General features: G+C 34.8%; 1 protein-coding gene across 8 annotated transcripts in view; it reads right to left on the reverse strand.

Annotated features, from left to right (window-relative positions):
* EVI5 (ecotropic viral integration site 5) overlaps positions 1 to 27927 on the reverse strand; it is a 197761-nt gene that overhangs the window by 15642 nt on the left and 154192 nt on the right. For all 8 annotated transcript variants that reach the window (XM_081144976.1, XM_081144979.1, XM_081144975.1 and 5 more), the window contains one exon: positions 8392 to 8487. In XM_081144976.1, the coding sequence (XP_081001102.1) occupies positions 8392 to 8487 (96 nt within the window). The remainder of the gene's footprint in view (positions 1 to 8391; positions 8488 to 27927) is intronic.

The raw sequence follows: 27927 nt of genomic DNA on the forward strand, positions 1-27927 counted from the left end.
CCTTAACAACTGGGTATTAATTTTATACATCTAGCACAGGACTGGGATGGAAAGGACTTTGAAGATCAATTAGCATAACTTTTGGAATATAGAAACTGAGGCAAGGCCTGAGGATGCCTGGGAGCTAAAAGAAGTTCAAATGTTCACTGACTGGGCCCTGCTGGTGTTGCTCAGTGGTTGAGCACTGACCCAGGAATCAAGAGGTCACTGGTTCGATTCCCAGTCAGGGAGCATGCCTGGGTTGCGGGCTCGATTCCCAGTAGGGGTGTGTTGTGCAGGAGGCAGCTGATTGATATTTCTCATTGATGTTTCCATCTCTCTATCCCTCTCCCTTTCTGTCTCTAAAATCAATGAAAACATATAAAAACAATGTTCACTGACTGAATGAATACATGAAGGAAACTGGCATCCCAAGATCACAATCAGTGGCAGAATTAGGCCTAGAATCCACATCTCCTAACTTTAAGTTCCACTGTTCTAAAGATGACAGTTTCTCAACCATGTATAGTAAGGTGGAGAATAGATACAACATCCAGAAACAAAACTAGACTTATAAAAACAAAACCAACAAACGGAAATCCAGAACTGCTATTAGAAACTTGATAAATTACATGGATATCTATTTTCCCCCTCTTCTCCATTCTATAGATGTGTTTAAAAGTTCATACTGGCATGACAATGAAAGGAGAAACTTAAGAGTTAGATGTCGAGTAGGAGTAATCAGCTTTTGAATAAATAAAATTTTTAAATGAATAGTCAAGTCTTGAAACCTGAGTACATGAGTAAGTTCACTGGATTTTAAAACTGGAGCTCATTTTGGCTGCTCATGTCAGGTTGAATGAAATCTTCAGCACATCCTATTAGTAAGATCTAAGAGGAAGCTATTAGATGGTCTATTTAGGGGAATGCTAAAAAAAAGAAAAAGCCTTTTCCACCCTTACTGAATTAAATCTGCTTAAGAACTACTATAAGTAAATTAAAAAACCTGTCCCTACAGGCTTTAGAGTTTGCTCCATTTCCTTTTAAAAATGCTTATTATCATCTGCCTTTATTTCTCATAACCCAAGTGGTATTTGACACCCAGTTTCCCTTGAAGTGGCTTCTTATGATTTATATTTCCAAGCTAATTGCCAAAGAGTAAATTGTTGGGACTATTTATTAAACAATTCATAGATCAGTACTAATAAGCATTGTTTTACTACTCTACTAATTAAATCTCTAGATGTATTCACCTGATGTAAAGCACTATTAAAGATTTGCCACCTAGTGCCAGAAAACACAGAAATGCTCAGAGACTAATGAAATTATAGAAAAAAAGATATTGGTGCTAGCTTAAAAGAGTTCTCACTGGTCAGACTCAGGACAACTGGAACACCAAGAGAACTGATTAAACCTGTGAGTTCATAGTACTGAGGACTTTTGAAAGACTCTAAAGAGTATAAGGCTGAATGAGACACAGTCTTTGCCATCACGGAATTCACGGTTTAGACTATTCTTAAGCATAAAGGAGAGTACAAGAACCATTAATTAAAATAAATGAAATTAAGTGCTATGTTGCCTCCCATTTCTGAACTATTAAGTGCTCACTGTCACTAACAACTATATAGTCTTTGTCAAATTAACTGACATACTTTTCCCCATTAGACTGTAAATTCCTTGGCAGTAAGACTACACTGTACTTTCAATAGTGTTTGGCACAGTATCAGAAAACATCCCAACTGGCACTGCTTAATATTCAAGTGTGACTTTAAAATTCCGACTGGTTCTTTTCCTTGGCCAGTATGATATTATCTCCAGAGGATATTTACTTGGTCCTTTAATTCTCAGAACCAGATCCAAATCCCTAGTTTCTGACTGATTCTGCACGCTCTAAGCTGGCTGCTCACCCAGATTTTAGCCTAGAAATCCCTTAACGAACTCTCCTGAGGCATATACTACCTTAGCCAATATTTCTAAGAGGTTTCTTTCCTTGCTATTTTTACTAGGTTCTAATTCTTTTCCTCACTTTGTTTTTCATTTTTCATTTTTCTTTTCTAAGTGACTTCATTATCTCACCTACCCTCTCCTACCAGGCCTATCTTTTGTGTCATAGTCTCATGATTCAACTCAAGTTCCTTAATGAAATTCCTATCATTAGAAACACATATTTTCATTAATTTAAAAATCTTTTTTACCTACAGTAGGAATAGGATACAGAGATTCATATAATTGGGTAGAACACCCTCTTTTTATGAATGTGACATAAAACTAGAAAGTGGTCTAAACGTCTTGAATAATAGTAACATATCCTGGGTGGGATTAGTATAGTTTTTCTCTGAATGTGGTATATTATACATCCTTTTGAAGGTAAAGAATGAATGGGAAGATATACACCTCCAGGGATTTAAAAAATTAATCTAGAAACAATTGCTGGAAGTTTGGCCACCAAACTCTTGAAACAGAACGTACTGAGTAGCTGAGCTAATTTATGTCATTGGGAAGCTTGTATTTTTTTTAAATAACAGGTATGTATGAAATTGGGTTGACTATTTCTATCTAGTTTTCTACTTCTGGAAATATCAAATTTGGCTAGAAAATCTCAGTTGAATCTATTTTCAGAAAATCATCTAATATTTTTTAAAAGCTAAGATTTTAGTAGCTGCCACTGGAAACTGAAGCAGAGTTTGAAGAAACAAGTCAGACCAATCCCCAGTCTCAGGTGGAAAAGAAGTCCAGAACCTGATGCTGAAAGAAAAGGAAAGAATACTGGGTGAGGGTAGATTTTTAATTACTAGACATTGGGTTTTCATCTGAGAGAAGTAATTAATTTAACTCAAACACATATGGACCTCCTACTCTATCTGATCTGTGAAGTTAAGTGGGTAGGCAGGATTGTGGTAGGGTGGTGGGATACAGGAGATCAGAAGTCAGAATGCCTGGGCAGTAGTTCCGTCTCTGCCACTAACTAGCTGCGTAATTCTGGGTAAGTCCCTTAACTTTTGGGCCCTCAGCTTCCTTATTTATCAAGTGAAAAACTAGATAAACTTTAAGAACACGTCTGGTTTAAAAAATATATATATATATATATGAATCTAAAATCTCAGCTTTAAGTCTTTTACATAGTGATATTATTCCAGATAGAAAAGACTGTACATTGTACAATAATTTTTATCTTATGACTTCAAATAAAATACCTGCTTATCCAAGATAAAATGGAACATATAAGAGGAAGAGAAGTAATAACACTCATTTAAATAAGTCATTAGGAATGAAATTTTTATCCATAAATGGAGGTTACAAAACTTAAAAAGTGCTAAACATTTAATCCAAGGGCCTTAAAGCAATTTTTGTAGTTGTACAAATAAGATCTCTCATTATCTACCTGGGACCTCTTTGGGCAGCAAAGAAAAACACTTTACTTGTACTGAGGCTGTGTGAGCTCCTGCATGGTGCTTTACATTTCTCTAACTAGGGAAAGAATAAATTTAAGGGGATAATTTCTTTTATTAAGAACCTGCCACACTGAGGAACTGAGCACTTTTCACTATAAAGACATACATCTATTGAAATTTTTCTTAAATAATTCTAAAACTAGAATTTAATTATCAGCAGGCATGAGTACAATTAGCAAACATTATTTTTGGTTTTTATATCTGCGTCCAGCTGTAGACTGTTGCCATCCATGCAGTTTGTGTCAATTCTACTTTAGGTTAGTACTCTGTGAACTAGGTAATATACTTGGAGTAGAGGAAGATTTAAAAAAAAATAAAGAATGGTAGAAAGAGTCAGTATAGAATCAGCATCCAGTTAAAAACACAAAGAAAAACAGCATCATTTAGTTTGAAATAGAAAAAGTAGCTGCCAATAGCTTTAGAGCCAAATGACTACGTTCTTTTCTAGCTTTAATATTCTGGTTTTAAAGCTTATATGAAGATCAATGTTGAATGAGTCTTTAAAAAGCTTCTTTAAAAAAAAGTTCAAGTTCAAATGATTTTATTAACTACTTTTAAACTAAAAAATATAAGGGAAAGGAAAAAAAAGATAGCCTGTCATGTGATTCTTAAAGTTCCTTATTTCAAAAATTCTAATTCAGTAACAAAATCAGAAAAAGAGTATACATATTAAACACATTCAGAATATTTAGAGCATTAAAATACTCTGGTAGATATTTAATTAAATCCATAGCTCAGGTATATGTAAAGAGAGTTATCAGAATTTAAAAGCTTAAAGAGTATATGTATAAATACTTTCTAAGCCAAACTTCAGTAAGAACTTTGTTCAGATTTCCTTTTATTTACTCAAACTCCTAATTTTATAATTGGCTGGTAGAAATAAAAGAAGATTCTTGTGAAGACTTAAAAAACTGCCTACTCAACAAAGGGGACAGGATGACAGGCGGCCTTCTGAGTACTGGAAACAATGTCTGTGTTTAGAAAGTTGGTTTGACCTAACTGGGTTGTGTACTGTACAGCATCCTATAATAGTTCTTTTTTTTATTTCTGTCAGCCTTGTCCTGAAATAGCTTACATTTCTCTAATTTCTTCAGGAAGGAGGTCTCAGTAACAGACCATACCACCTTTCAAATTCTCTCATAAATCACCCATCATTCTCTGATAAATATCAAAAAATGCTGAAGATCTTTTAAAATAAATTCATTCCTCAGAAAGATCAGGTAGTTTAAATTCTAATTAAAATAACTATATTAAAATGCTCCCTTCTTGAAAGTCTCCTTGATGGGGCCTCCGGTGTCTCTCCACACTCACCAGTTTCCTTCCTATATACTGGTGGTTTTGGTCTCCTTCACTGGCTGTCTTGACCTTAAAGGCAAGCAGTGCCACAGACCTGGACCCCCTTTTATTTATCTATGTATGCCATTTATATACTAATGACAACTAAACCTATTTTTAGCCCTGAACTCTTTTTATTTAAAAAAATTATTTTAAATCCTCACCCAAGGATATTTTTTCTATTGCTTTTCAGCGAGAGTGGAAGGGGGAGAGTGAGAGAGGGAAAAACATCTATATGAGAGAGACACATTAACTGGCTGCCTCCTGCATGTGCCCCAACCAGGGCCGGGGACGGAGTCTGCAACTGAGGTATGTGTCCTTGGCTGAAATTGAACCCAGGACCCTTTAGTCCAAGGGCCAACACTCTAACCACTGAGCCAAACCAGCCAGGGCAGCCATGAACTTTTTAGAACCTCATACTCACATATCCATTTTCACTTTGATGTTTAACACACATCTCAACCTTAACATAAAAAAGAGCTTTTGATCTTCTACCCTTCCCCAATCTTAATAAATAGCAATATCCATTCACTCGATTGTTAAGCCAAAAGTCTCTGGAGTCACTGACTGCTTTGTCCTACGTATCTCATACAATCCATCAGCAAGTTCTCTACCTCTAAAACATCTCTCTAATACATCCACATTGCTAACATTTCCACTTCTCCCATTCTTCGAAGCCACCTCTGCTCTTACCTGGATTATTTGAACAGCCTCCTAGTGAATTTCCCTGTTTCCATTCGTGTTCTACAATCAGTTCACCACACAGCAGGCAGGGCCAATCAGATCACATCACTCTTTGCTTGAAACCATCCAAAGGCTTCCCACTAAGCAGAGAATAAAACCCAAACTACCTATTGAGGTTTACAAAGCACTATGGCCCCGTCTACTTCTAATCTAATGTCTCTAAAAGCAGCACAGGAAAGAACAGGCCAAACTAAATTCAATCCTGGCTCAACCATTTACGACTCCTAAACCCTGGGCCAGTTACTTCATCACTGTGAGTTTGTTGCTATATCCATTCAACTGAGAATACTTCCAGCATGTGGGCATTATGAAGGAGGGTTTGTAATAATAAATATGAAGTGTCTGACACAGTGCTTGGCCTACAGAGGGTACTCAATAGATAGTAACTATCATTTTATAGATCAATAATAAAACCAGCCATTCATAAAAAATAACCCCCTTAATCCTCTTTACCATTTCACACAGCTGACTATTCTACGTGGTCACAGTTGTTATAACATGTACAACAATACTGTATCTGCAAAGTTTGTCTCAACATTTCCTTCACCATTTAGAGAAGAAAATCAGCTAACAAAGTGACTATTAACAATCACACGCTCACTTCATTAATATTTGAAAGTTAATTTTTACATTGAAAGCCAAAGATTTTGAAAAATTCAAGTATACAGGCAAAAGTTAATTTGGAAATTTGAGACTTTTGACATTTTGGTTACTTTTCTTTTTTTCACTGTGAAGTGCTATATTACAAGAATGGGGTGATCACTTTGTAAGTTATATAACTGTCTAATCACTATATTATACACTTGAAATGAATATAATATTGGATGACAACTGTAATTGAAAAAATAAAATGAAAAATCACTAGAAAAAAAAAGTGACCTTATTTAATTAACCCTCTTAAGAAGCTGGTATAACAAATAATAATTTTCGTAAGTCTACTACAACCAGTATCTTGTTTTCATCTATCCTTTCTTAGTTATAAAACTTTAAAACAGGTAAATGTATTAAAATCTGCTCAGAAAACATAATGAAAAGGAATCTCCAACTGAAGACCTATAATGGTTTCACAGTATTTAGTAAATTTAATTTCTTCTAGCTTTAAAGATTCACTGTAAGCTGGTTCTATTCGATCTACCCTTATTTCCCACAACTTAGTCATATTAATTCTTAATAGAATCTGGCCTCCTCTAAACTCCCAACCTCTGAGCTCTTGTGGTCCCCAGCTCTACTGTACTCACTCTCCTACTTTTCTGACTGGGGCCTGCTTAAGGCCAGGACTCTGGCCTACTCTGAATCGCACAATTAGTATCACATCACAAACTGTTTTAGCTTTTATTTGAACAATCTAGCTCTTTAACAGTAGAAAATTCTACCCTGTTGATTAATTTTCTTTGCACATTTGTATAACATAAAAGATTGCTTTCACAGGCCACACATGAAAACCGATGTTAAACCTCCTCTGAACTATTTTCTGCCTGTCCCAATGAGGAAAATACCATCAGTTTTAGCCAAGATACATGACAGGCAAATTTAATATTTGCTGACCGATTTTTAGGCTAGTCTTAGAAATAAAGTCAACTCACATATGATTTTATTAATTCAGCAACATGAAAGCTTCCTTATCACTAGAAGTCAAAATTATAAATGGGAGATTGTTTTATTTTAGTCATAATTTCTTTGAGAAAACCTTTTGAATGCAAGGAATAATGCTTGGGTTCTCAAAAGAATAAGGATTTCTAGAACATGCTTATTTGCAACTTATTTTTTCATACTTGGCTGTAAGATCAGAAGAGATTATAAAAAAATAAGTAAAAATTGTACATAATACTGAATCCCTCAAATGTTATCATGGCTGAAAATCAATATTTACAGGAATGACCCTCCAAATTTTAGGACAAATTAAATTAAACCACATCTAAGATTTATCAGTTTGTTAATGCTTTGTTTCTTCATTTAGAATTTACTTAGATTGATGACGTCCAAGAGGTATTACTCAAAACACTCAGACTTTAACTGAAGAGTGTAATATCAGGAAAGGGTAATGTCCAAACTTTTCCCTTTGAAGTATAAATTAACTTAGTGGCCAAAATAAATTTTTCTTCTTAACAAAGAGGTTTATGTTACCCATTCAAAAATCGTCACTGTGAATAAATATTACTGTACAGATAATTCACGGTAAGATGAGAAACATGCTTTTCTATTCGTGTTCAGAAAGATATTTATCATGAGAAAATAACAGAGGACAAGGAAATTGACCTAGACTCATATTAACAGAAAGTATTTCTCTAATAAAAACATATTAGCTTAAATAACTTAAATTATTTAACATAGTACCCCAGTAAAACTATCTGAATTTCATGAGTCGAATCTCACAGATTCAAGGTAGTGCCAGTTTAAAAGTGTTCAGATACTAAGAAATCTGTTAACTGATATTAGGCAAGTATCCTTTTTTGCAATCTCAGTAATACCACCAGGCAGGGAAAAAGAAGAGACGAGTAAAATGACTTCCCTCTATCCACAACGGTAAATACCACCAATTTAGTGGTATAAAAAGTTTTTAGCTTAACTGAAGTCACTCTGACACTTAGGCAAACTATCAAGGGATCTTAGATCATAATAAAAAATAAAATATTTTTCATACAAATACTAATTGACTATTTTAGATCATGATTAAAGAGGTTTAAGGAAAATAAATCTTCAATATTCGAACAGAAAAAGTCTTGTTATAAAGAAGACAATCTTCTAAAATAGAATTATAATCAAGAATTTACAGAAAACACTTGTCATGAAAGATTCAGCCGGTCATAACCGGTAATAAAGTGTTGTTACAATACAGAGGAAGGAAGAAAGAAATATGTGAAGATCAAAATTTATCACTTACCTCATGATTCAGCTCTGCTATCTGATCTTTCAGTTCCCTAATATACTGGTTAGAATCAGACTTGTTAAGCTGTCCTTGAAGCTTTCCTTCTTCTTTCTGTTTTGCGACAACACAAAGCAAAAACAAAAGACTATTTTCACAGCATGTACTCAAATATTTGAAAATATAGGACAGCATAACAGCATATCCTTTAATCGGCTAAATTCTGAAAAAATCTGTTCTCAAACTATCTCTGAAAAATAATGCATAGTAAACCTTACTGAGTATTTCTAAATAGTACTTAATGGAACTGTTTACAATAAATACAATTTACAAAATGTACCTTTGAGAGACCCTTACAAATCAATAGTTAATTGGATCTAGTAGAGAAAAAAATTACCCTAGAATTTCAAAGCCCTTTATCTAGTCATTTTGAGGGCAAATGATTTTCTCTCTATAAGAGAGTCAGTCAATGGTTAGTGGAGAAGGTAGTGAGCCTCCTACAGCTGCCCTGGGAATCTGCTTTTGCTTAGGGAACAGAGAAGGGGAGGAAAAAGGCTCTTCAAACCACTCTTAAAAGGGGAGAACAGCCCTGGGTTGCTGCTGTTCAATTAGCTCAGGCATGCGTGCTGGGAGTGCCAGATGTGGCTGCTTACAGGTGCTCCACTCCGAACAGCTAGTTCCAGACCACGTAGGAACCATTTTTCGGGGATATGGGCTAGGAAGGGAAGGAGCTGTTTTTTTCTTATATTACCTGAAAACAAATGTGAACTTTTAAGATAAAGGGCTTTCTAGAGAGTGAAAATAGAATTGTTTTTGATATCTAAGATTATTTGTAATTAGCAAGTCATATGTGATGCTTAAAATGTTAAGAAGCTCTGATCCAGAGACTTCTACTTAAACTACTCAGTAACTCCTGAAACCAGAAAAGTACTGAGTTACTTTTAACAGTCACCAACCACTCATTTCCTTCCACGGAGACAACTACTGTTACCAGTTTTTTAGTGTAGTACACACATACTTTTATTCATACTATAGATACTGTACACACTGTTTTACATTTGCTATTATCTCTCAAGAATACAACTTGAAGATCTTTCAATATCAGTATGTGTAGAGCAGCAAGATACATTTTGATTTGGGAGAGCTTTGAAAGTCCTGTAAAAGTTATCTTAGTGCTACTTAAATATATATAGGTTGTTTGTTTTGTTTTGTTTTGTTTTTTTAAAGTAAGTTTTAAAATGTGCCTTAGGTCCTGTACAATTACCATGAGAGTAATGGGTCGCAGTAAAGAACATTTTCCAGTGTGGCGATACCTACTGCTATTTTTCCACTCACAGTAAGAAGGGACCTTGGACATCACTGGTTTGGTTCTCTCACTGCAGCCAAGTCTATTTACCCTCTGCTTTTTTCTTACCCACCCTCCCTAACATCCTTGGCAGAAAGAGGAACTAACTAGAACTGCTCCAGCAGAATGGGTATCTCCTCTATAGTCAGGGCACCATTCCAACACGACTGCTCTTCTGCACTAATTGTCCTTGCCACCTTGATTGAATTTGTATGTACCCTGTCTATTCCTCAAGTCCTTATATCAAGTTAGTCCTCCAAGCTAGCAATTTTCAACCTTTGTCATCTCATGGCATACATAAATTAATTACTAAAATTCTGCAGTACACCAAAAAATGTATTTTTTGCCAATTTGACATTTAAAAAAAGGTATAATTTTGATTCATTCACACTGATAGCTATTGTTGTGTTGGTTGTTGTCATTTTTTTACTTGACATCTAAGGGAAAAGAGATCAGTGCCCCTGACTAAATAGTCTGGTACTGCATGTTTTAAAATTCTTACAGCACACCAGTTGACAACTGCCGCTACAGTCTCTCCCCTTATTGCATTCTTGTTCTTTTTTGGCACCCTGCATTAAAAACCTTTTATTGGATATGGCCTGCTGAAGCAGTTTGATTTAATTAATATTTGTATAGCTGTAAAAAAACAACTATAGTTTCTACAGGCTCTCAAACTTTTCTTATATATTTAAACACATGAATATCACATATAAATCACCTAAGCAAAGATGTAATTTAACAATTACTATATTCCAAATATGCTAAGCTTCTTAAATATATATACCAAAGATACCAATGAATTTTAGCCATAAGCCCTTGTTTAAGGAAAAAAATGTATTTTGAAACTTTAATTAAAATATTAGTTTGTTGTGCAGAACCAACAGAAGAGCAGATACCAAGTCAGAGTCCTAATTAAATTATCTCGGAAGCCTTTCCTACCTGTTTTTTTTCCCCCCCATTTAAAGTCACTTTATTATTTGAACCAGTTTGCGTATGGGTTTCTGTCATTTGCAACCATAATAGCTAAAATATTCTGAGCACTCATCAGACATTCTCTATTGAGGTTCCCCAAATTCAGTCTGTGAGGTTCCAAATTCAGTCTGTATCTCATCCTAAGATCTTCCTTTGTTACAGACTCACTCCATCTCAGTCCTGTAAATCCCAAAGTGGGAAAGGATGAGGTGAAGTAGAAGGGAATAAGTCGTGAGTGAGTAAAGTGAAAAGAATATAAGAAAGAGAAAAATAATATATGGAGGGAGACTATTCATTGGTGTAAAATAAATAAAGCTATGATTTTTATAAAAGGTATTTTCCAAGTACTATATGTCGTATGAGAAATGTCAGCAGCAACTGAGTAGATGAATGGATATACTTCCAAAGGAGAATAATTTGATGAGAAATTACTCACTTGGATATATGTGTTCAGCTGTCCTTTTTGATGGTTTTTAATTTTAGTATCACATCATATTAATTCCCTTGAAATGGATGATTAAACAGAAAGTGTAATACACTATTAGGAAGAAAGCCTTCAGGATGAGATGGAAAGGCTAGATGTTTGTGGTTTAAAATCAGACTTGGAGAAAGGTACTTTTATTTATTTATTTTTAATCCTCACCTGAGGATATTTTTTCCATTGCTTTTCAGAGAGAGTGGAAAGGGGGAGGGAGGTAGAGAGAAAGAGAGGGAGGGAGAGAAGCACTGATGTTAGACACATCAACTGGTTGCCTCCCATGGGGCTAGGGATTGAGTCTGTAACCCAGGTACATGCCCTTGGCCAAAATCAAACCTGGGACCCTTCAGTCCGCAGACCAATGCTCTAACCACTGAGCAAAAGTGGCTAGGGTGAGAAAGGTGCCTTTAAATCTGGTCCTCAATGAAGGCAAAGTACTTAAAGATTTTGGACATCCTATAGCAGTAATATCAGGTGGGATACAATAAAAATTTCAGGACAAATAAAATGACAAAGCCCAAGTAAGCTCTAACACTGTAAGATAGAAGTTCAAGAATGAAGAAATACTTCATGTTTAAAGGATACAGAATGAGTAGTAACAATTATTAATACCAATTCTTTCCTGTAGGGAAACTTGCATGAAAAAAATTCGTCAAGATAGGAACCATTAAATTTATTTTTATACAAAGCAAACAAGTAACTCCAAAGAGCTGTTTCCTCTAGAGGTAGGCCTTAGTAAGGTTTAGCTAAAAACTTTTTTATAGCACCTTGATTTCTTTGGAGGAAAGGCAGCATTTAATAAAAAAACGAGGCAGTTAAGAAGTTATACATTAAAAAATGGAGTGTTTTTAACTTTAAAAAAAAAAAAAAAGGCTCCTGAAAGATACTTGTGGAAATCAAAGAAGCCCTCTTAGATTTTATGACTAAAAACCCCCAGATGTTCCTTGAATTTCCATTAATTGTAGAAAAAAGGCAGAATTTCAAAGAGAAAAACTTCATATATTTGATTAACTCCAATTATATATAATTGTTCTTTTAAGATTTAAATTTAACTTTACAAAGCTTAATATTTGGTTTCTTCTGCAAAACTTTTACATACAAAAAGTCAGACTATGATGCGCGCGCACGCACACACACACACACACACACACACACACACACACACACACAGGTGTGCCCCATAAATAACTTGTGAGGTACACTGGCTACAGTGAGGAAAGAGGAAGGGTGACCCCAGGACAAGACAATCACCATCCCAGCACACTTGTCACAGGTTAGCAGCGTATCAGTGTGACGGACACACTGGTTGGAAAGCTCTGCATGGAGTATTCTGATTCAACAGTCCCCTTAAATGGAATATAGCTGCTACTTAAAAAACAGAAGTGAAAAGTGAGAGATGTTCTAAATGCTACTTAATAAATTAAAATGGTATAAATAACCTTTTAGCTAAAAGTCTGGGATTTTTATGTTCTACAAATGGGCTCTCATTTAAGTATGTAAATTCAAGGTCTTTTAAGAATCCTCTTTAAATGTAAAAACTGAATAATTATATATTTGCATACCCCCAAGTATAATTAACTATTATATTCTAAGAAGTGGATATCAAGTAATTTCACTTGTGAGACAATTCATTCAATTATCTAATATTTAAGATTTTTTTGCAAGTATTTTTAAGCTTTCTATTTTCAAGCAATGTCCACATGTTCTTTCTGATAAGCAGGTGGGAAAATGTCAGCTACACTAATAAATTTACCCAGAACCTCCATTTTCTTGAGGGTTTTTTTTGGTGTGTTTTTTTTTTGTCTAGCTGATAACAATAGATTGCTACAGTTAACCGGTTTCCTAAACAAAACTATTAGGTAAGTAACAAATTTAAAGAGCTCCAACACATCAACAATTTTGGTATTCTGTAATTTCACTGAACAGACCTTAAATACGCCCTTTTGGCACACAATAAAAGAAACTTTATATTAAGAGGGCATACAGTAACATTCGAAAAAGGTTTAAATGTACATTTCATTCTTAGATCTATCTTTGAATATTTTAGCAACTACCAGTATAGTATCTATAATAATCTAATTCATATTAAAGCCTTAAACTATAGAGCTTTGTATATAAGCCTTGCATTAATCAAAAGGTGATCCACAACTCTAGTTAGTAATAATACGCAGGTTTAAGTGACGAGGGGTAAAGTATAACAAGTTTAACTTACTCTGAAATGCATCAAAAACTAATGTAGTTAGAAAAATAAGGTTAGGTGAGTTTCTGATGAAGTAAAAGATAAAACACATCAAAATATTAATTTTAGAATGGAGGTGGAAAGTTTATGGTGTTTGCTGTCCAATTCTTTCAACTGCTGTATGTTTGAAATTTTTCATAGTAAAATACTGGGAGAAAGAAGTCATCAATAAAAACAATTCAGCCCCAGCTGGTTTGGCTCAGTGGTTAAGAGTGTCAGTCTATGGACTGAAGGGTCCCGGGTTTGATTCCAGTCAAGGTCACATACCTCGGTTACAGGCTCAATACCCAGCCCCAGTCAGGGCAGGTGCAGGAGGCAATCAATCAATATGACTCACATTGATGTTTCTCTCTCCCTCTCTCTCCCTTCCACTCTCTCTGAAAAGCAATGGAAAAAATATCCTCTCGTGAGGATAAAGCAAAACAAAACAAAACAATTCATTGTTTCTCCTTCCCATCTGCTAAAAAAATGACCACTTGGTCCACATGGTACTTCATTTACATATGTGAAAAGATGTATATCCCACAAAGGTTAGTGATTCTTCATTTAAAATCTACCTTTTGCTCTAGGAATAGATACTACTTTCTTCACATTTTACTGGAAACGTAAGAAACTAAAAAGTAATGTGATAAAATCATATAAATTAGTATCTCATTAACATAGAATATAATTTTACAGAGAGCTGAGTTACATATAGTAATCTCTAATATTTTGTAGGTTTTATGGTTTTTTACCTCAAGATCTATTCTCTCTCCCTCATTATGTAGTGGCGTTAGGATTGGAATTACCCACATCCTTAACCCCATTTGTAGGCCCTGATTGGTAGGGTTTAAACCAAACAGGATAATCACACCTGTGTTGCACAGTGATTGATTTAGCGGCTGCACAAATAGTGTGCTTTTCAAAATCTTTTGCTGGAAATTATGGGGTGCAGTTTCTTATTCTGAACATTATGACACATGGGTATAAAGCTCACCTGTTAGCCATTTTAACACAATAAGGAAAATCACCTGAGGAGAAAATAATAAGGGCAGAGCCTTGAGAATCATGGTTCAACGCAATAAGTTGGAGCCCACATCAAATTTCCCAAAGCACATCCTGCTTTTGAACTTTTTAGGTATATGAGCCAATAAATCCCTTTTATTATTAATAAGACATAAATAAATTCAGAATTGGGTTTTCTGTTATCTGCAAAAACATCCTACTTTAAAGTAGTTTTAAAATATAGCTTAGTAAATGAATACAAAAATATAAACAATATAATTTAAGAAATGCCTAAAACAGTAGTTCCCAAAGATGATTATGAAGAAAAACCACTTTGGGAGCTTTGTAAACATATAGATTAAAAACCATTTCTGACCTACCAAATTCTAAATATCTGGGAATGGGGCTTGAAAATCAGTACGCTCTGAAAGCCACACAAGTGGTGATTATTATGTAGCCAGTCTATAGACCTACACTTGAAGAGCCCTGGTTTGAACGACCTTTGAAAATTAACCATCAACTATTTTTTTAACACAAACTCAAAATTCTATTTATGTGCCAATTATAGATTACTTTTAATCCTATTTCTTAAGGATCTCAAACATTTTATGAGTTTGCATTCATTATAAAAATTACTTAGTAGAATTTTACATATAAAAAAGAGAGAAATATTTCTTTTAACTACCACCACAATGGTAAATGTGGTAAGTGACCAAGACTCATAACCTTATTTACAAATAGTCTCTACATTTCCAGAAAGAATATATTTAAAAACAAAAATAGAGGAAAACTGTCAAGGGTTCTTAAATTAATTTCTTTCAATTCTGCTATCAGTTTCACTTCACATTATTTCTATGTTAGTTTCAGCTGGTCAGTTCCCTGTCTACAGAGGTTGGTTCAATTTTGAACTCAAATCCCTTTCTTGGTTAACCTACCTCTCAAACAAAAAATATTATTTCAAAGTCTAATAATATATGATGAGGAACTAAACAAAATGTTTAGGATCTGAGAAAATTCCACACAGTTGACCCCTATGACTGAAAACTAAGACAACTGTTCTAAAGAATGAAGAAAAACCAAGTACTTGGAGACCACCAAAATGATTCAAAAGCATCAATATTCGTGAGGAGATATGGCAACGAGTAAGGGAAATATGAAGTCCAACTCTCTAAGCTTTTTATTAGGTAATGGGTTGATATAATCAAAACTCTATGTTCTTTAACATAACAGTAAATGTGTGGAGAGGAATATTTTACTAAGAGCAGTGATTCTGGTGTTTGCCTCTCTGCACTGTTTAGTACTGACTTCGGGCATACACACTCACCTGCTCCTCCCTGCACCCATGGGAGGTGCAATCAGAGGAAGGATGAGGTAGAGATGGAATGAGCCCAGGATGTGCCACATGTTCTGTTACAGTTGATTGAAAAAATCAGTAAATGCCATAGTCAGCAGGGGAAAAAAGTGACTGTATTTGTGCAGTGTGTAAATGGCCACAGTAGAAAGTGGACATTTTAATCAGAGATCTCTTCAACTACATCTCCTGTACTCCAATGTACTATTTAGAAAAGTTGAATGATTACATGTGGTGGTTCCTCGAGCTAGAAGAATGAAGAGAAAGTGTGAAATGTTTTCTCAATAGCTCTAAGCAGCATGTTTTGAGATGAATACTTTGTTAAGTTGCTTTGAACAAGTGCTTGGGAGAAAAGTGGGGTTTAGTAGTTTATAATCCTAAAAAATACTGTGGAGGCGAGAGAAGAGGAGGGAGGGGCCAGGTTTGTTTAAACCCGCGAATGTAGTCAGCCTCATTTTTAAACAGATATTGTCATAAGCATGCCTAGGAATCCATTCTTGTTTATTTGTTTCTTTATCTATGTTTTTAATGCTGGTTATAACTCACCCTATCTTGCCACAGGAAGGACACTTCCTTAGACAGGAAGATAGCAGATTTTAAAAGCCATTTTTACAAGCCATAGGCTTTTTAATACTCTGTTACTAGATAATTTTCTTAGAAGTTTTTGTGTGTTATTTTAGAGAATTTAACCAGTTAACGCCTAGTTAATGTACTAAATACACAGATGAGGTAGTAGCAAGCACCCTAGGTCAGGAGGCAAATATAAAAGCATCTTGTATATTATTTACATCTTACAAAATTTTTCTCTAGACTTTCAGTTTTCAAAATTTTCAAATTTACAGAAGATCTAAAATAATAGTACAATACCCATCTGCCCTTCAGCTATTTTCACCAGTTACTATTTTGCCACATTTGCTTTCATTCTTTCTATTTATGTATGTCTTCTGAACCATTTGAATGTAAAATGTAGATATAAGGCATTTCACTACTCTGTATTTCAGTATACATCTCCTAAGAATAAGGAAATGTGCTACACAATCCAATGCCATTATAACACCTAAATTAATAGTAATTCCATAGTATGTTCCTTGAACATGTAGTTCCTATTCAAATTTCCCTAAAAGGGCCCCAAATGTTTATTACTGTCCAGAATCGAACCGAGGTCGTGGTTACATTTGGTTATTATATCTCTTTAGCCTCTTCTAACCTACAATAGTTCCTCTGCCTTTTTTTATGACACTGTTAATATTTTTGAAGAGTCCAAGTCTAAAAATTGTGTATTTTACAAGTTAAAATAGAAAAATTTCCCATTCCAACAAAACTCCAAGTAAAGCACTGTTTTTATTCCCTTTTTCAAACCAAACAGGCAGTGAAGTAAAACTAATTTAATGTATATATAATGGATGGATCAAGGGAGTAAGTGTAGACCGAGACACTTTTGCCTCTCATTAGGAGACTAGCTTACAGGTTTAACTATGAGGTCCAAAGAACTCTCCATATTTGACATCACTTTAAACATACGCAAGAGCCTTTTAGCTTGTTATTTGTCTCTTCAAAAAAATATTCTAAAAAGTAGGCAGGTGACTTTAAATTCTGGGAAAAGCATGGGTAAGTCACAAAGAAAAAGCTAAGAAAGAGAGCACTTACAAAAGCAAGCATCAAACAGCCACTCAGTACGCTTCATCTTGCTCATAGACACGGTGCTCACAGCTAGCAAACTGTAGCTCAAGAAAATATGATTCACCTTCTGGATCGTGCAACTGTCATATTTTAATATCTTCATATTCCATATCATGGAGTTATCAACTCAGTGAAAGACTCATCTCCACTTTTGTTTCTTGGCTTTGTTTTTTGTTTTTCACATTGCCCACTCAGCTATCGAAGAGTGTGCTGTTTTGTTTTGTTCTGTTTTTCAGTATCACAAAGTTAAACTCCAAATAGGTGCTCTTGTCCAGTGTAAAGCAGATTTTGCCTCACTTTTTCCCCAGGAATAAAAGATAGATGGCAATATATCCCGTTTACTAAGGATAAACACTGTCATGCTAGGCTGAGTTAAGACCTGACAAGACCTTTGGGAGTGCTGTCTTGGGATACCAAGACTTTTGAAGATTAGTTCCAAAACCCTTTCTAGATCTATATAAACATCATTTCACCTTTTTGTCATTTTACTACCCTGTTAGTTCCCTAGATCATCTTCTCCCAGCTTGATGATGATTATGGTCTAGACCTACTAGTTCCATCCTTGGATTCTTATCATCACTTATTTCTCTCTTAGGAAGATTTTCTCTAGATTGATAAACTAATAAATCTTATTTTTTGTGCACTGTCCTCATAGATAGCTTGACCTAAGCACTACTTGGCTCCAATAGCACTAGAGGATTAAACAGACTCAGCGGCTGGCTTACTTACCAAGGATCAAGTGGCCAGCTAGGAAAAAGCCATGGGAAGAAGCCAGGTTTTGCCCCCAGTCCCATATTTATGAGACAAATCACAGCAGGACATGTGCTAGAATTGTTTATCTAAAAATGGTGTTGCCTATTTAATGTTATTCATGTTCTTTTTCTATTTAAATTAATTCAATATTCACTACCCATCTTCTCAAATAGCATCCACGTTTCTTCTTTATTTTGACTTGTTTTAAGCTGGATTTCAGTATCCAGTAGTTTTTTAAAGAAAGGATCATGAGAACAGTATCCCAGCAGTCTTTTCACTGTGGAAAATGCCAACCCTGTTTCTTCAATATATTTGAATGACATCCTGTTTGGCTATAATATTTTTGGGCCACCCAAAGTCAGGCTTTGGTAGACCAGCACTAAGAGAACTTCCTGTGATAATGGAAATGTTCTCTATCTGCACTGTCTCATATGGAGTTAGTAGCTACCATATAATATGAGGCTATTGAGCTACTGTAATTGAGGAGCCAATTTAAATTTTGTTTAATTTAAATCAGCTTAAATTACTACATGTGACTAGTGGCTATTGTACTGCAGGGTGCAGCAGAGCCATTGCTTCACTGGTCTTAGGCACTGAATATGCTATGAGAAATCTGGAAGATAAGTCATACAACTTTGTAGGTAATTTGCTCTAAGAGTTTATGGAGCATTCTGTGTCAAATTTTCCTAGAAGAGATGGTGCATGTTCTTTTAATTTAATATTTGAACCTTCCTTAATTTCAGGTACCTCGTTTTGTTTATTGATTTTTCTTATTTTAGAGAGAGAGAGGAAGGGAAAGGGAGAGAAACATTGATGTGAGAGGAACATATATCTGTTGCCTCCTGCATGCACCCTGACTGGGGATCAAACTTGCAACCTGGGCCTGCGCCCTGACAGGGAATTGAACCAGCAACCTTTAGGTGCACAGGACGATGCTCAACCAACTGAACTACACTGACCAGGGCTCCTTTTGTTTATATTTTTGAATACTTTCTTTCCATTTGTTGCGGGACACCAATTTTCCTGATTGTAAGATCATCTGTCTGTCATCTGTACATATGAGTTAATACTTGTTTTATATTCTTAATCTCTGCAGTCATTTATCTCAAGTTTTTCTTCCATGCCTTTAATCCACTTTTGGCACTGTCTTTTGAATAGACTATTCTTTTGTGGTTTCAGCAATGATGCATTAGACTAGCAATTTGTTTTTGTAGTGGTACAATATTCCTTCTTGCCTCATTACATTTTTTATCATCTTATCTTTTGATAACTTAATTTTACTGAATTTATGTTTGTTTTATAGCATGAAGCAGTTAATGTCTCTCATCCTTGAATGACCTTTCCTTTTGGTTGGGATTTCTTTGAATGATACTTCTTTCTCTTTCTCTGCTCTAATAATATAAACCTAGCTGCTCCCATTTCTTCTCTTTGTGCTCATGGCTAGGTGACTGTCCAGATATTCCAAATGCTTTAATGAATGCGTTACTTATCAATGCTCTTTCCACCATATTTAAAATCTATTTTCTTTCCCTCCAAGCTTAAATTTGTTCTCACTTTTCTATAGCCTGAGGGATAGCACAGGGAAAGGAAAAATCTGGCCAAATAAGGGCTCCACATGTTCTTTTGCAATTTTGTTAAATATCTTGTATAACAAGATATGAGGGGGATATGTAAAAACCTGGGTTTTAGAATTCAGATCATTTCCCAAATTCACTGTGTTATCCCAAGAACCTTCACTTTAGTTAAAATTTCTAATCTCTTTCACTGGTTTGTTCCTTCCAAAAGTTTCTACAACCCTCAGTCAGGAAACTACACACTCACTTTCCTTCTTTCCACATTTGAGATATAAACAAATCCTTGGGTGATTGTGCTGACTTATCTATACAGCTTGGTGAATGGGGTAGGAGAGAGGAGACAGCTGAGGTTAGCAGCCAAGCCCCGGTAGGCCTCTCCGCTGTAGAATAGTCTATTTTTTTCCTTAACTGTCACTTTTAAAGTTTACTGCATTAGGTTATGTTTTCTTCCCTCTCAGGATGCTTTCAGTGGGAAAGTATTTGCCTTAAGAAAAAACAATGACAACTATTTTTTACTATTTTGTTAGCTAGGGTAGAAAATTATAGGATCAGTTTCAATCTATCTCTGGAGCAGCATTTGCTTAAATAAATGATTCTTTACATATAAAGTACTTAGAACCTGCTACCTGCTCTTATGGCATAGAATATCACACTCTCTTATACATGGCTGTTTTCTGTCCCTTAAATTTCATTCAGCAATTTTTTTTGAGCACCTGTTACATGGCAGGGCACAAGGTATAATATAACAGTAAATAAGACACAGTAAAAAGCAGTAAATAAGATGCAGCAGTAAATGAGTTAATTTTTAAAGTGAAGATAATTTCAGGCATGATAAGATATTAAAATAAAAACAACATGATGATGAAATAGAGAGTAACAGCTTTACAAAAATAATCACGAATATCTCCATGCACTAGTGACTTTTAAGTTAAGATATAAATGATGAGAAAGAACCAGCACTGGGAAGATCAGCAAGCATTGTATTCCAAATGTAAGAAAAAGAAAAAGCTTTAATGTAGGAATGAATGATCTTCATTCAAGAAACAAAAAGGCAGTTGGTGTTGCTAAAGCATAACGTGAAGGGGTATGTTGTTTATGATGCAGAGAAATAGGCAGAAGCCAGACAACTCAGGGACTTGAAGGCCAGAGAAGTGTGGCTTTTGCTAGGTTGACCAAGTTTTCTTTGCTGCTATTTTCTATAATTACTTGGAACTCCTAAATCTTATTTCCATTCTAGTAATATTTATTTTAAAAATTATTCAAATGTATGTACATTTTAAAAAACTACAATGGTAATCATGTAAATTCATATAGTATAGAAAGTAAACTCCTGCCCTGGCCGGGTGGCTCAGTTGGTTGGAACATCATTCCGTACATTGGGAGGTTGTGGGTTCAGTTCCTGGTGAGGGCATGCACAGGAAGCAAATGATTGCTTTCTCTCTCTCTCATTTCCTCTCTCTCTTAAAAATCAATTAAAAACCCCCCAAAACTCCACATATCCTCGGATGAGGATTAAAAGAAAACTCCTGACCCATACTCTTTGCACCAAGCCCTTTCCCACCAAGCACTCTCCCCAGAGGAAATACTGTAAACAGTTCTGACAGGTATCACAGCTGACATTCCAATGTATTTAAATACTTACACATATATACACACATAATACATACAAACACAGACAAATGGAATTATGACATACATCCTGTTTAAAATTTGTTTTTCTTATTTAATATGCCTTACAGATCTTTCTTTATTCTTTCTTAAAAATACAGACTATTCCAAGTATGGATTAACTATCATTTAAGCATGCTCCTATTGATAAGTAGTTGCCAATGTTTTTAAATAATAAAAACATGGGATGTATTATCTATCTTAAGAAGTTATGTAAAAAACACAAAATAAATCTAAAGTAGGAGGAAGGAAATGATAAAAACAAGAACAGGAATAAAAGAGAAAAAATGGTGGCTTATTGTTTAAATTTGCAATTGTTACATAGTATTGTACTGCCTAGTAGTATTAGAAGTACTGGCTACCGAAAGTACCATTGCTTTCTCCTTTCTTGAATGCTCTTCAGATGTCTTACACATCACCCAATTCTCAACTGAAACTAATAATTAGTTAATAAATTTTAAAATGTTTAAAATAGAAAATCAGTACTTAATATACTTTGACATTTTAAGCCTGGCAGCTTAAAACACAGTTTACAAATAGACATCACACCCTTAAAGGAAATAACAGAAACAATTAGTAATCTTTCTATGCTCTCTTCATAGAGATTTCAAAATAAATCTAAGGTTATACATAGGATGTGGGTTTTTCACAGTGAGTAGTATTACAGAAGGTTTGTGGTATTAGAAGGGTCATGGCACAATGCAGGTTGCTTAGTCTCAAGTGCAAGTGTAAAGCTTACATTTAAAAAATATTTTAAATTATACTCAGAGATAAAAAAAATGTAGCAAGGAGATTATGCTACATAAAGATATATCCAACCTCTCTCTCTGTGTATAAGTTAAATTATTTTGAAGGCCGTAAAAAAGGCAATCATCTTGACTGTTTTAAAGGTTAAATACTACTTTTTTTCAAGGCTATATTATGAAACTATGTTCAACGGTCACAGATGCAACCATATTAACTTGCAGCAGGGGCCCAATTTCTAAATCCTAATTTGATATTTTTAATTCATATATTAAAGCAAATGTATTAAGAAAATTATAACTGAAACACAATGATCTGAGTAAATTCATGACAGGTGATAAGTAATCACCGTGATTAATCAGCATAACCTCACCAAAATATTGATAGCAACCTCCAAGCTTTTAAGTTATTACTGATTTGTACTTCGCCCGAGGACAAATTAATCAGAATAGTAAATGTGGTAAATGGTAGCCTCTCAGTGACTTCAAGGTGACTCATTTGAAACATCTAAAAACAAATCATACTCATATCATATACTATTGGCAAGTTTCTAAAACAGTTTCCTGTAATTTAAAGTCATGGTCAACAGATATAGGAAAAGATGCTCAACTTCACTAGCTATAAGGGAAATGCAAATCAAAACTACAATGAGAGACCACCTCACACTTGTTAGAATCGCTATTATCAACAAGACAGGTAATAATGAGTGTTGGAGATGTGGAGAAAAAGGAACCCTCCTTCACTGCTGGTGGGAATGTAAAGCAGTACAGACACTATGGAAAGCAGTCTGGAGGCTCCTCAAAAAATTAATAATGAAGCTACCATATGACCCAGCAATCCTCCTTCTGGGTGTCTATTGGAAAAATTTGAGAACATGTATTCACAAAGATATAGGCACCCCTATGTTCATTGCAGCATTATTCACAGTGGCGAAGACATGGAGACAACCAAAGTGTCCTTTGATAGAGGACTGGGTAAAGAAGATGTGGTGCATGTACACAATGGAACACTACTCAGCCATCAGAAAAGGTGAAACACTGCCATTTGCAACAACATGGATGGACCTTGAGAATATCATGCTAAGTGAAATAAGTCCGTCAGAAAAAGCTAAGAGCCATATGATTTCACTCATATGTGGGATATAAAACTGAAACTCACAGACACAGACAACATCATGGTGGTTACAGAGGGAAGGAGGGTGGAAGGTCATAAAGGGTAAATTAAACTATAATTTTTAAGTTTGTGACCAATACTTAAAAATTCTATATAATTCTAGGGACTCCCAAAAACCATGGAATTACAAAAACTATTTTTTATAACACTTTTTTTTAAAGAACAGTTTCAAAGTTATAGAAAAACTGAGAAGACAGTTCCTATTTACCCCCTGCACTGTTTCCCCTATTAATGTCTTAGTATGGTCAATTTGTTACAATTAAGGAACCAATATTGATACAGGTTTACTAACTGAAGTCCATACTTTATTCAGATTTCCTTAGTGGTGCTTTCTTTCTTTTTTTTTTTTTTTTAACTTAATGTCCTTCTGTTCTAGGATCCTATGCAGGATACCACATTACATTCAGTTGTCATGTCTCCTTAGATTGCTCTTGGCTGTGACAGTTTCTCAGACTGCCTGTTTTTGATGACCTTGACAGCATTGAGGAGTGCTGGTCAGGCATTCTATAGGATGCCCCACTATCAAAATGTGTCTGATACTATTCTCATAGGAAGATTGGGGTTCAGGGTTATTGGAAGACCAGAGAGGTAAAGTGCCATTTTTATCACATTGTATCACAGGTAAATACTAATAATGTAATTTTTAACTGTTAATGTTGACCTTAATCATCTGAGTGATGGAGTGTTTGTCAGGTTTCTCCACCGTAAAGTTATGTAGTTCTTTTTCCCCCTGCCCTTTCCATACTGTATCCTTTGGAGGGAAGTCACTGCGTCTAGTCCACACTTAAGAAGTAGAGGTTTATGCTTCTCTTCTTGAGGGAAGAGTATATGGAATTCTTCTGCACAGAGATTTATCTCATCTCCCCCATTTATTAATTTATTCAATCATTATTTATTTCAGTATGGACTCAGAGATATTTTACACTCTGAGTTATAATTCACTACTATAAATACTGTTCCACCTTGGACGGCTGGGAGCTCTTTCAGCTGGCTCCTCCCTGTCCCTTTAACATACTTCTATGAATGTCGAGTTTTGTTCTGTTTTGTACTTCTTTACTTTCTGGCATTATAAGATGCTCCAGGCTCATCTTGTGTATTTCCTGTCCTATTGCTAGAATCAGCTACTTCTCTGAGAAGCCTTGGTTTCTTTTATTGGAAATGGTATTAGAAACCAAGATCTGCATGCTAGGTGTACATATACTAATTTTTAATAACACCGAGAAAATCACTGATATTATGATACTTAACAGTCTAACCTCCCTTTACTAATTCTTCAGATGCTACTATGAGTTGGTTTTGGGTATCTGAGTGACATCCTTCACTTCTAGATACAGTAATATCTTAAAAACCTCTAGATAATTAATCTCTTTCTATTTAACTGCATACTAAAGTTGGAAACCAAAGAATCTGAGCATTATTAGTAAAAAACGTTTTTAACTGAATTTTATACCTAATGACTAGATAGCAGGCTAAGTAAAATATTCTATATACCTTACTTCCTTTGTTGAGAATTAGTGTTAAGACTAGATAAGATTACAGAATAGATATTTTTCTAATTTAAAAATGCTTAAACTTTTGAGAAAACTGTTAAAGAATAAAAAAATTTTAATTTTCAAGTAAGTGCTCAAAACAGAAAACATTGTGCTTCGAGGGGAAAATAAAATCTTCCCAGGTAGTTTGTTAGCTAAATTGGCATATAAACTACCACCTATTATGAAACTAACAAATAGCTCAGGAAGTTGGAAAGCATGAATTGATCACAAAGTTTTATGATAAACTCCATCACTTAGTAATGTCATGGTAATGTAACATTATTAAAATATATACTATTTTAAAGTTCAATAGTAAAGATTTTATCACTTCCTCTCCATCTCTGTAAAACTGCGTACTGATCTGGGCACAGTGATTTAAACTGAACTCCCTCGCTTTATGTCAGAACAGAATTTTGAGTGGGCGTTTTTAAGCCAAGAGAGGTTGGGGTATTGCCCATCTGAGGCATCCCTAGAGGTTATCTGCTGGGCCAACTAACCAAAAGTGGGTAAATGTGACTGGGTACCAGGAAAAGAACAAGAAGTTGGATATGAGTAGAACTAAACTGTTTTAAATGAAAAACGCTGTTGTTTATAACAAAGCAGAATTAATTTCACAGATGTACTTAGCCCACAGAAGCTTGTAGTATGGTCATGACAAATACACACATTTATCTTTATAATAACCAATATATAAACTCAATTCCAGGTTAAGTATCAGAAGGCTTGGGTTCAATTCCCTCTAACTCCACCCAGGGCACTCTACTCAGACAAACTCTTGGCCTTAGGCCCTCTGCCCTAACTATTCCCCTATGAGGGATTTCTTCCTCCAAATCTACAGGACCTACCTGCTTCAGATCTTTGTTTGTGTCAGTTTCTAACGAGCCCTTCCTGACCACGTTATTTAAAATAGCGATAGTACTCTACCCTCAACACCCCAACCCTCTTCCTTTCCTACATTTTTTTCTCCATTGTGTTCATCATCTGAAGTACACACTATATGGTTCATTTATTTTGTTCACTGACTTCTTCCTCTACCATAGCTTGATGAGGAAAGGGATCTCTGTGTTTTGTTCACTAATTCTTCTGAAAGTGTTTAGAATAGTAACTGGCACATAGTAGGTACTCCATAAATATTTGATGACTTGAAACCAATACCCCACTTAAAATCATAATTTAATTTTCTTCACATCTTTCTGCACTTTCCAGTTTGACTGTAATTTTTGGACTCCCCTACAATGTTGAGTGTGATTTTTTTTTTTATATTAGGTCACCTATGAGCTGTTTCTCTGGAGACTAGTTAGGGAAGAAAGAACACTTTATACATGTTTTCTCATTTAATCCCAATAACTCTAAGGCAGGTAACTTTAAGATCCTCAGTTTTGAATCAGTAAATAAAAAGTAAGTTAACTTGTCAAAGAGATAGTTAATAAGAGGTTTGACTTCAAAATCTGTATCGTTAACCAACATAAAATCTCTAGCAATTATAAAAAAACAAAAAGAAAGTTGTGACTACAGAGTCACTAGGATTCTAAAATCTTCTTGTTCCTAATAATAAATTTCTTGAAGCTTTTTATACTGATCAGGGTATATTATATTTACTTTTGCAGGCTACCTAAAGAAATTCCATTAGCTTGAGACATTCAACCAGAAAATTAGCTTGTAAAGCATATATATGCACAGGTAGCAAGAAAAAAAGTTTCTCCTTTAAAAAATAACTGCCATTATCTTACATGTAATTAAAGCCATTAACACCAACAATAAATGTACTGAATTTTCAGATGTTTAAATTCTATCCAATGACATTTCAAAGAAGGGACCCAGGCTCAGTAACTTCTGTATAATGATAAATGCACTTAGGCTGAGTCTGAATTCATTCAATCCTTTCTAACAAACAGTGACCTATTGATAAAAGAATGTACGCAAATTGATACATATGTGAATATATCAATAACCTCTGAATTTTAAACATTTGAATACTCAAATTACATACAAGTCACTTATTGTAGAAACAACAGCAAATGAGTGTATTACTGTGTTCCTTTAATTTCTTCAAACTAAGCATCTGCGTGACGGCGAGGTAGCAGGCAGTGAGCACCACACAGAGGAGTACAGAAACTAGTAAGACAGGCACAACTTCCTCTCGCGGGGCTTCCATTCTGGTGGGGAATGTGCACGAAAACAAAAATGTACCATTATGTAAAAAAAAATAGTTGTTCTGGAGAAATGTAAAGCAACATAAGATTACAGTGATTAGAATAGGAATCTCACTTTACATAGAAATTTCGCCAAAGGAGCTTTATCTAAGGAAACAACGGAGACCTGAATGAGGTGAAGGGATTATATAGTAATTAAAATTTATAATGTAAGTCTGAATTGTCACAAAGTATTTAAATTATATACACTGGAACCTTAGAGTTCAACCCAAATAAACACTATAGAATGGTGATTAAATCCATCAATAAGTGTCATTCTGTTTGAGAAGGCTAACTTTTACAAACAGTTGTAGGGAAATGGCCAAAATTTGAAAGCTGCTCCACTCAGAAAAGGTTAAATTCACTGTGAGACCCTAAATATAAAATAGCTCCTCCAAAGATGGGGGCGAGGGGGGAGAGCATTATCATAAAGAATTTTAAGTATATTATAGATGTAGTTATCTCAGAGCAGTAACATGGGGAGGATTATGAATTTTAAATCATAAAAGTGTGAAGTTGACTAAAGAATTTTTTAAAACAAATTTAATTAGCTTCAGCCTCATAGGTATATCTACCAAATAATGCTAGTGTTTATAAAAATGAGTATTTCTTCATCTAATGTATTTTCTCATCTAAATATGACATTTAAAAAGTATAATTTTCATAACTACATTAAAAAGCAGGCTTTGATACCAAAGAACAGATTATATAATAATATAATTTATTAAATGAAGAGTCTGAAACATTTAATTCACAAGAGAGTAACAGTAACTGAAAGTGTTGATCTGAAGAGATTTGAAGTATAAAAAATGTTTGACTAAGTTGAGTTCTCCCCCTAGTGGAACTTGAAAGTGATCTAAGATATTTCC

This window comes from Miniopterus schreibersii (assembly GCF_964146895.1).
Source record: "Miniopterus schreibersii genome assembly, chromosome: 8".
In the NCBI taxonomy this organism is placed as follows: domain Eukaryota; kingdom Metazoa; phylum Chordata; class Mammalia; order Chiroptera; family Miniopteridae; genus Miniopterus; species Miniopterus schreibersii.